Genomic DNA, 10188 nt, shown 5'->3' with positions numbered 1-10188 from the left:
CAAAAGCAGAGTTAACCACTCTGCCAGAGCCAGCTTTGTTTCCAGCCTCCTGGAGCTCAGATGTCACAATGTTGTGGTGACCAGGAATGGCTGGGATAGGGCCCCAGGGGACTGTCATGTGCCCTAAGGCCTTGACTAATCTGCAAGGCGAAGTTACAGGCAGAAACCATCTCAGGCCCCATCTCGCCGCCTTCTCAGAGAAAGCATTCTTAGTCCCCTAGTCCTCCAGGGAGTGGGCGGGTGGGTATGCGGGGACGGGGGAGCAGAGGGTTAGGCACACCCCTCCCTCGCAAAGCATGAAAGTCCAACCTTCTGTCCTTTCTCTGCACCCCCAGACTAACTGTACCTTTGCCCTCCTGGCTCAGCACCAGGCCCTGGAGACTCCCCAGTTTGATCTGGGCTCCACCCACTCAGGCCCTTTCCTAGACCTTCCGCAGGAGCTCCAGGCAAAGGACTCCTGGGCAGAGGTTCACCTTCCTGATGGGCTCTGACCCTCAGCCTCTGCAGAAGAGGCCCGGAGGGGGCAGAGAACAAGCTTGTGGCCCAGTCTCCCAGGTAATGACCAGGACGCTCTGTTCCTGGCCTCTCCAACCCACCTGACCCCGTCTGCCTCTCATGGGACAGGGGGTAGGGCCCTGGGGCTCCCGCAATCCTAAAAGGATGCAGGGCCCGCACTCTGTCTCAGCCTCTGGAATGAGACCAGCAGGACAAGGGTCCCTGGAGTCGGGTGTGGGCAGCGCTGGCTGTGGGCCCCGAGGCCACAGAGGGCCTGAGGATAGGGAAGCAGGAGGAACTCAGGACTGGCAGGCAGTGTGAGGGTGAGCCAGGCCGGGGGAGTCCTGAGGAGATTGCCCGGATCTGGTTTGGAAAGGGGGACGTTGTGTGGGAGGAGACGGATGGTGCAGGTTGAAATTAGCGGCTCTCCCTCGTGACCACCAGGGGGCAGGCTCTGTTCCCCACGGCCCTGACATCTTTTCCAGACGTGACTTGGGGAGGGCAAGGGACAGGAGGCCCAAAGGTCTGAGGATGAACTGGGAGAAACCAGCAGGCCAGCAGCAGGATGCTCCCCAGATTACATGGCCGGCCCCTCAATTCTTGGGGAGTTTCTTTTCTTTTTTTTTTTTTTTCCTTTTTGTCTTTTTTCGTGACCGGCAACGGATCGCAAGGGGGGGGGGGGGGGGGGTACCAGACCGGGACTGGCAACGGGATCGCAACCCCCGGTGTTGTGCCCGCACCTCGTTCAGCCAGTGAGCGGCCGGTCTGTATGTGGGATCCGAACCCTCGGCGGGAGCACCACCCCGCTCCCAAGCGCCGCACTGTAGCAGTGCGCCACCGGGCCGGCCCATTGGGGAGTTTCATTACCACACCCTCCCGAGTTTGTGGCCCTGGATCCAACCACACTTACCTTCACTCACTCCCACCCTCTCCAATTTCGAAATTCCCCTGCTAGTATTCAAGAGCCTGTGCTTGAATTCTTCCTGTGTTGAGAAGTTCACTCTACTTTTGAACATCTTTGTTGAAAAATTGTTCTTTATGTTAAGCCGAAATATTAACCCTCAATATTTTCATCTAAGAGTCCGAGTTCCACGTCATGAGCTGGATGGAATCTCTATACTCCTGCCCACCTGGCAGTGTGGGTGAAAGCAATCTTGTCCTTTCTGCCCTATCCTAGTCCTTCCTGGACTAAACAACCCTGGCCCTTGTGACTGTTCCTCTAGGGACATGTCTACCAGGATCCCTCCAGTCCGCCTCCATGCAGGGTGCCTCCTTCTGGGCCCCTCCAGTGTGACAGTGGCCTTTTCTGGTGAGGGGGCTGGGAAAGGCATGATGTATGCACCTGGGACGAGACCAGCATGTGGGGTGCACGGGACCAGCACGCCTCTGTTGTGAACACAAGCCTCTGTTGATCTAGCCCAAGTCTGACTCACAAGAACTGCCATTGAGCTTTGTCGCCCCCATTCCACATTGAGGGGATTGATTTTTTAACCTCGGGAGTTGTCTTTTTATAGATACTCGTTAATATGCATTTTGAAGAGTTTCAGTCTGTCATACAGCTCTTTCAGGCCTATTATTTCTCCTACTTTGATACCTAGGTCTTGGAAATCCTCATTCAAAGCCCAAGGTCATAGATAGCTCCCTGAAGCATATCATTAGAGACCTGCCTCATTAATTAGTATCCTGGGGGGGGGTGCCTCATAAATGGGCTTTGCAGTGTCTACGGGGGCCCTTTTCTGGGATGAGGCTCCACAGCTTTCATTAGATTCTCAGAAGGTTCCTTTTCCGAAAGCGGACAAAAACATGGATAAAGTTTAATCCCCTTGTTTTCCGATGAGGGCTATGAGGCTCAAAAAGGGAGACGTGACAGCACCCCCCCCCCCCCAGGGCAGGTGGATAGTTCTGGGGAGAACCCGAGCTACCTGACTCCTATTACAGTGCCCTTCCACTGCCTTCATTCTCAGGACCGGGGTGAGTGCACCTCACGAGGCAGGGGCAGTGCCTTATTCAGGGCGGGCTGTGGTGGGCATGTCACTCCTGGCCAGGCTTGGCCTGGGCCTCCTTTGCTTGAACTGTTTCCTCCCAGGCCCCACGCCTGACACTCCCTCAGGCTGCCACCAGGGGGCAGTGGTGCCAGGCTGGTGGCCTGTTTAGGAATTCTGGACTCAGGCCAGCCCCCCTCCTCCCCGCACAAGAGCCAGATTCTGAAATGGTCTGTCTTTATTATGCCACCAGAAAACAGGAAAATCCCCCGAGTGTAAACAGGAGAAATGTGCTGGTTAAGTTAGTCATCATTATCTTATTATTAACAAAATAAAGCACTATCTATGTTTACAGTCATAAAAAATGAAACAGCCTGGAGAGAAGTGGCTTTGGGGAGGGGAGGGACAAGATGGGGGGGCAGGCACAGACTCCACATCTGGCCCTGTGGGATTTGGGGTTCCCCTCCCGCTCTGATCCAAGGGCTGTTCCGGGTCTTTGGAGTTAGGTGCCAACGGGAATTTGATTTCCTTAGGGAAATAGCCTGTGAAACCTATCAGGAGCTTAGAGTGGTTCCCTAGTGGAGAGTGGGGGGAGGGGAGGGCAGGCGGGGGAGGGGCAGGACCAGGTGGGAGAGGATGAAGCCAGAGGCTTCTCTTCACCAGCCCCTTCCAGGAATGGGGAGCCCCCCACCCGACCCATGAGGGAAGAATGGAGCCCAGCTACCATGGGGAGCCCCCTCTCCAGGGTCTCTGTCACGGACAGGAAGGGGGGCACCATCAATACTCCTGCCCCCACTCCTGGGACTCCGGTTGGGACCAGGGGCTGCGGCACCAGGACAAAACCCCCTGGCAGCAGAGGCACATTCCCATGCTGCTCAGAGCTAAAAAGGGCTTCGTGGGAGCCAACTGGCAGAGTCAGGGAGGGAGTGAAGGGGTGAGCAGGAGGAGGTCAGGAAGGCTGATGGGCCCAGGGGCAGACCAGGGGCCTATAAAGACCCAGAGAATCAGGAGGCCATCTGGGGGCGGGGACAGACACTAACAAAGGGAGGGAGAAACAAAGGGACTTGCAGAGGGACAAGGACAGAGAGAGAAATGCACACAAGGACACATAGAACCTGAGACACCCAGACTGACAAAGAGGTAGCAATTTGGGGACAGAGAAGCACAGAAGAGTCCCCCGGGGAAGGAAGAGTGACCTTGAGAGACACACCCACAGGAACTCAGCAACAGTGCCTGGCACATAGTGGGCACTCAATAAATATCTTGTGCAATGAATGAACAGATGAAAACGCACACACTTGCGTGCACGCATGCTTGCACGCGCACACACACAGCAGCCAGAGGCACAATGGACTTGGCAGAGATAGACAGTGGGGGACAGTTGTGCAATGAATGAACAGATGAAAACGCACACACTTGCGTGCACGCATGCTTGCGCGCGCACACACACAGCAGCCAGAGGCACAATGGACTTGGCAGAGATAGACAGTGGGGGACAGCCAGACCCTTTTGCACGATGTACAGAGTGATCCTGGTGATAGAAGAACTATCTGGGGGCATGTGAGAGGGGGTGTTGGTCCCACACAATGGCTGGTCCAGCCAGGATAAGAATGGAAACAAAGCACGTGGCCCCACGGGGGACAGGTCTGTAGCTGCCATACCCCCAGGTGGGTAGACCTGCAAGAGAGGAGGGTCATACAGCATCTTCTGGCCAGGCGCCCCAGTAGCAGAGGAGCTCAGCCCCTCACCACATGCAGGCCCTGCCCACCTAGACCAACTGCTCCTCGATGTGCCTGAAGGGGTGGTGGGGAGGGGAAGGTCCCCTCAGGAATGTATCTACAAGTGCACAGCTTTGCCCATCTCCTGGGCACACCCAAGTCCAAGTACCAACAGAGTCCAGGTCAGCTGACTGTGGTCATAGGTTGGGGGCGAGGTTTCCCCAGTGGAGAAGGGGCCGGGCCCCCCCAGCTGGGATCAGTCTGTGAGCACCACCAACTCCCCGTCACTCTTGTCTTCGCCCTCTGAGTCCTCGTCCTCGCTGTACCGGTACATCTCACCATCGGCCACCGAGTGCCGGTCGTCTGTGCCCTCAGCCTCCTCCCTGAGGCTGCAGGTGTTGATGATGACGGGCATGTTGGGGTCCAGGCTCCGGGGGACATAGTGCTCCACCAGGGGCTGCGGCAGGGGCATGCCTGCCGCCCGAGGGTACAGGACATCTGAGGAGCTCATCTGCACCTGGCCAGCCTGCGGACTGAGGGGCGGAGAGGAGGCATGGTTACAGGGGCACCCTCACTTCCACCCTGCTCCCCTCCAAGCCTCCTCAGGGCATGTGCACACCACCCTGCACCCTCCCGATCCGTGTCTTATGCACCTTGGCCCTGCTCTGCTTTCTGATGGCCAAATTCACTGTCAGCTACAGCCCCGCAGACCCAGGACCATGGGTGTGTTCAACGGATAATATTCGTAGGGGACTGTGTGTGAATCCAATTTTTGGAAATTGTATATTTTTAACACGCCGGGGGATTTCCTGTTTAATGGAATCCCCTAGGGCCCTTGCTTTGGTCAAGTCAGGAATCTTTCTGTATGATGAATACTTTGATTTCTAGTACCTCTGAATTTGTACCGAGTTCTTCAGAAACGGGATTTACAGGCATGTTTCTCTAGGTACATGTGGCCGGTGCTCTACAGTCACTCATAGTCACATACTGTATCCTCAGCCACCAAGTGCTCACCACAGTCACGCACAGACATACACAAGCATCCCTGGGGTCACACAGGCAGGCCCAGCTGCACACAGACAAGGCCCATACACACATGCATTTGTATACTCACACACGGCTAGCAGACACACACACAGCACCCCTGGAATCGCGCACGGAGGTAAGCCACACACTGACCGACATGCACACGCAGTCTCTCAGCCGCCTGGGGAGGGTCTGCTCACGGGATCACGTAGCTCTGGCGGGCATCCTGGCGCCGGGTCCTCATCAGGGCCTTGTACTCGCCCACGCGCAGCCGCTTGCCCTCTACGATGCAGGTGCGCTTGGGCCGTGGCTTATACTTGTAGTCAGGATACTTCTCCAGGTGCTGCCGGCTCAGCCTCGCCTGTTCCTCGTAGTAGGGCTGCTTCTCCTGGTTGGTCATGGACTTCCAGCGGGAGCCTGACCCAGCCCCCATGGCAGGCAGTCAGTACTGGGCTCTGCCGACCACCCCAGACCCCTGCAGGCCCTAGCGTCCCCGAGAAGTTTCATTCCCCGGGTGGGTTAACAAGCTAGTACATGTGCAAGCACTTAGCAGGGGCCGGGCCCAATGTGGGTGCTCCTTGGTTGTTGAGCAAAGGAATGCATGAAGTTGGCATGTATGGGGTACCTAATTGCCAGTTTAAGACTCAGCACCCACCCACAGCCCAAACACCCCCAGCAGCTTCTGTCTGATTTGCAAAAACAGAAGAGCTGCCACAGCTCAGACAGGCTCCTTGCTTAGGACAAAATACCTGGTGTCTCAATTGACAAGAGTCCTGCATTGACTGGAGGAGCCTCAGTGTCAGAAACTGCCCCATTTGCCCTGCTCTACATCCCTCCTTGGCATGTAATTTAAAAACCCCAAGAATACCACCAGTCTCTACTGTTTTCTGCCAGAGTCAGCTCTAAGGGTCTCGAACAGATAAGGGAAAGATCAGAGGGGCTAAAGAATGTACACACACACACATGCACACACACACATTCCAGGAAGTCTTGAGGGCAGGTGCTACTGGTAGAGCCCTACAATGCTGCAAGATCCAGCTGTGCCCACATCCCCCTAACTCCTGCACCCCCATCAGATTCCACTGGAGTTCAACATGGCATGGAATATCACCAAGCAAGTCCCGAGCAGACCTAGTTCCCACTGGATAATAGCCTCTGGAACCCGTAGAGCCCCCAGAGAGCCCACTCACTGGCCCTTACCAAGAATCTTGCTGATGCTGGAGTTGTGCATGTCTGGAAAGGCTTGGAGGATCTTCCTCCGCTCATCCTTGGCCCACACCATGAAGGCGTTCATGGGCCTCTTGATGTGGCTGCTGTTCCGGGACTCAGGGAAGTGGCGGGAGCCTGGGGGACATGGGTGGAGTCAGCTGGGCAGCGTGTATGGGGTAAGGAGAGTTCTCCAAGGCCAGCAAAGAGACGTCCCCTACTACACCACTAGGAGGCACTGAGGAGGGTCCCACAGAAGCCAGCCCAGATTGAGCAAGGCCCAGGGTGCAGAGGAAACCAAAGTCCAGCAGCAAGTTAGCAGAGGCCCAAGACAGACCAGGGGCAGACACACAAGGAAACCAGAGCTATACAGGGCCCTTCAGAAGAGAGGGTGGAGGCCCCGCAGTCACAAGACGTGGGAAAGCAGATGCAGAGACAGAGCCACAGACACAGAGTGGGACAGCAGAGGCACATGCACCTGGAGGGGACCCAACACGCAGACCGCATGCAGAGGAGTCGGAGACAGACACGACCTGCCCCGCCCCGGCCTTGCAGGACACACAGGTGGGCCCTCCTGCCCATCAGCCCGGCGCCCTCACCGTCCATGTCGCAGCTCAGCATGGCTTCTTCCAGTGGGAGCACACAGCTCTCTTCCAGCCGCTCCTTGACTGGGGACGAGTCCAGGCTGATGAGGTCCTGGGGTTAACAGGGGTGACCTGTACATCAGTCCCTCTGCATCACCCGCTCCTCTCTTTGGTGGCCTCCTACTGCGTATCTTCCACCCCCAGCCACCATCTCTTCCTGCTCTCAGGTGTAGGGGAGTGGGGGCCCCTACCTTACGGAAGGGGGTGTTGGGAGAGCTTTCCAAGGCCCCGCTGTGGTTGTGCAGCAGCTGTCGAGCATCCTGGATGGCTTTGGTGACAGCGTCCCCTTCACCAAGAAAGCCTACAGGAGACGAGAGAGAAAGAGAAAGAAGGGGAGCTCAGGGTCAGCCCAGTTTGGTCCCAGACGCCGTCAGCCCCCGCCATGCCACTGCTATGAGCTGCCTGCGTCGGCGCTCCCTCCTGCCCCTCCACAGGGCATCCCTTACACTGGCGGTTGTGCAGTGCCAATAGGCTAGAACAAGAACAGCACCCCCTGGAGTTGTGCAACCCAGTGGCCTGAATCCCTGATGCTAGAGTGCCCATACGGATGTGATGGGGGAGAGGAGGAATTGCAGTGCCAATAGGCTAGAACAAGAACAGCACCCCCTGGAGTTGTGCAGCCCAGTGGCCTGAATCCCTGATGCTAGAGTGCCCATACGGATGTGATGGGGGAGAGGAGGAAGGGGACCTCTAAGGGCAGGTCTAACTCCTTGTTTTATAAAAACCAGATCCTAGAGAGGGGAAGGGACATGCCCAAGGTCACATCAAGCCTCCTTGGCTCTCCCCTGAGAAGAGGCTGATGGAAAAGTTGCAGGTGGCAGACAGCTTACCCAGAGGCAGGCTGGGGGGGCTGGACTGCAGGTCCCGCGTGGGGGCCCCGTGGCTGGGGGGGCGGGGTCCACAGCTGCTCATCTTCAGGCTGGGGGAGCTGGAGGTGTTGGGCAGCTCAGGAGCCTTGGGCTTGGCTGTGAGGTTCAGGGGCTGGGAGGGCTCCTGAGGGAGACCCGAAAGGTCAGAGGGCGAGGGACACCAAAGGAGACCCCCACAGAGGGACAGAGAAGACATACAGTGACAGAAAGAAGGACCAGACAGGAAAAGTAGAGACAGAAGGAGCAGGTGAAGAACAAGGGGCTCGCATTCCACACCCGCAGTCCCCGGGAGGGCAGCAGCTGTCATGTGGCCAGTGGGCAGAGGGCAGTACCTGCAGTGGGTGGTGGGTGGCCATGGCCCCAGGCCTCTTCACCACTGGTGCAGGGGGGCTGTGCAGGAGCTGCAGCGGATACTCCACTATGGAAAAGGCGGCAAGGAGAAAAGTCCTGGATGAGCACAGAACAGCAGACACCCTGCTTGACGAGGTCCCAGCACCACAGCGGGGGCAAAGGCTCAGAGCTGGCTCAGCTTGGTTCCAAACACTGGCCTCCCCAGCCCCAAAGCACTGCCAGGGACCTCCTGTCCCCTCGTGCCCCACTGTCCCTGTATGGTGATTGGCATTTTCACCCTGTTCCTGCCCTGCCCAACCTACTCTAAAGTTTCCCAGACCCTGTAGCTCCAACCCAATGGTGCAGTGAGAGGATATACCATCCCTTCATTCAAAGGATACTTACATTTTGCACCTACTGTATGCAGGGTACAAAGGTATCTGTTGTGTGGCATGGCTCATGTGAATTCTCTGACAATAATACAAAGTGTGTGGCACACAGTAGGTGCTCATCATTGTTGCATTTTACAGATAAAGAAACAGATCTTAGAAGTTAAGTGGGTGGCCCACAGAGCTACTGAATGGCAGCACCAGGATTTGAACCCAGGTCCTCCATGGTCCATCCTTTCCCTCCACATAGTACTCTCTCTTCTGCCTATCCTGTCTCACTCACCCTTAACCAGAACTAGGACAAAGGAGCCGACAGTGCAGGTGGAGAGATAAGCCACATGTTCAGATCACTGTGTGCATGGCAGGTGGTGATGGGGGCCGCACAGGTAGCTGACAGGGAACTCTGTCCCAGCCAGGCTTCCTGGGGGAGTGGACAGGTGAGCTCGTGCCTGCAGGACGGGCAGGATTTGGACAGGTGGAGGCGGGTCATGGAGTGTGAGAAGGAGTGGTAAGGGTGGGTTCCAAGGCCTGTGAATGCTGAGCTCGGGAGTCTGGACTCCACGCTGCAGGCAACAGGGCACCGGCTAAGGCTTGTGAGCTGGTGGGGGGCACTGTCAGTAGTCAGCTTTAGGAAAGGGTACCCGGCAGCTGACAGGGCCCCTGGTAGCTTGGATTCTGGAGCAAACAAAGCAGGAGGCTGCCTTGCCAGTCCCAGTATTCTGCAGCTTATTTCCTGCCTCGTTTGTACTGAAAGCACCCCGGGTCCCCTCCTCCAACCAGGCCCCTGCCCTCCTGGCCTCCCCAGCCCTGTTCCGCATTCACCTGGAGTTGCAACGGTTTTGTGCCCTCACTCTGTCCTCCCCCTTCAGCCTTTCCCCCTCTCAACTCCCCCAGCTAGCTGGAAACTTCCCTCAACATAGGGCCTGTCTCTGTCTGTTTGGGCTGCTAGGAAAAAAACCATAAACTGGGTAGCTTATAAACCACAGAAACTCATGTCTCCTAGTTCTGAAGGGGAATTTGCCCCAGAATGAATCGTACCTTGAGTCCCACCCATATCTAATTTAGGTGCTATTTAGATGAGACTCTGGACTCGAAGCTTGTGAGTTCACGCTGGAACAAGTCAGACTTTTGGGGCTACTGGGATGGAATGAATGTATTTTGCATATGTGAAGAACATGGATTTTGGGGGGCCAGAGGAAAAACGATATGTTCTGAATGTTTGTGTCCCCCAACATTCATATGTGGAATCCAACCCCCAAGGTGCTGGTATTAGGAGGTGGGGCCTTTGGGAGGTGATTAGGTCATGAGGGCGGAGCTCTTAAGAATGGGATAGTGCCCTGATAAAGAGGCCTGAGGGAGTCTGTGTACCCTTTCCACCCCTGTAGACACAGCTAGAAGGTGCCGTCTATGAACCAGGAAGAGGGCCCTCACCAGACACCAGACCTGCTAGCACCTTGATCTTGGGCTCCCCAGCCTCAAGAACAGTGAGCAATAAATGTCTGTTGTTTGAAAGCCACCCAGTTCGTGGT

The 10188-nt window shown here is 56.4% G+C and overlaps 1 protein-coding gene across 4 annotated transcripts in view; it reads right to left on the bottom strand.

The window, feature by feature from the left end:
• Nucleotides 1–4009: 4009 nt before the first annotated feature.
• SOX13 (SRY (sex determining region Y)-box 13) overlaps nucleotides 4010–10188 on the bottom strand; it is a 13284-nt gene continuing 7105 nt past the window's right edge. For 2 of the 4 annotated variants that reach the window (XM_008577351.1, XM_008577353.1), the window contains exons 7-13: nucleotides 8273–8358; nucleotides 7902–8064; nucleotides 7263–7372; nucleotides 7027–7123; nucleotides 6422–6565; nucleotides 5422–5638; nucleotides 4175–4728 (exon numbers count right to left, since the gene is read on the bottom strand). In XM_008577351.1, coding sequence (XP_008575573.1) covers nucleotides 4452–4728; nucleotides 5422–5638; nucleotides 6422–6565; nucleotides 7027–7123; nucleotides 7263–7372; nucleotides 7902–8064; nucleotides 8273–8358 — 1094 coding nt within the window. In that variant the 3' untranslated portion in view covers nucleotides 4175–4451. Of the gene's footprint in view, nucleotides 4729–5374; nucleotides 5639–6421; nucleotides 6566–7026; nucleotides 7124–7262; nucleotides 7373–7901; nucleotides 8065–8272; nucleotides 8359–10188 lie in introns of all 4 variants that reach the window. The other 2 variants (XM_008577352.1, XM_008577354.1) reach the window with 2 other exon arrangements.

This window comes from Galeopterus variegatus, unplaced genomic scaffold (assembly GCF_000696425.1).
Source record: "Galeopterus variegatus unplaced genomic scaffold, G_variegatus-3.0.2 Scaffold1498, whole genome shotgun sequence".
Classification (NCBI taxonomy): domain Eukaryota; kingdom Metazoa; phylum Chordata; class Mammalia; order Dermoptera; family Cynocephalidae; genus Galeopterus; species Galeopterus variegatus.
The sequence above is the reverse complement of the archived record's forward strand: the minus strand, read 5'-3'. Positions and strand labels throughout refer to the sequence as shown.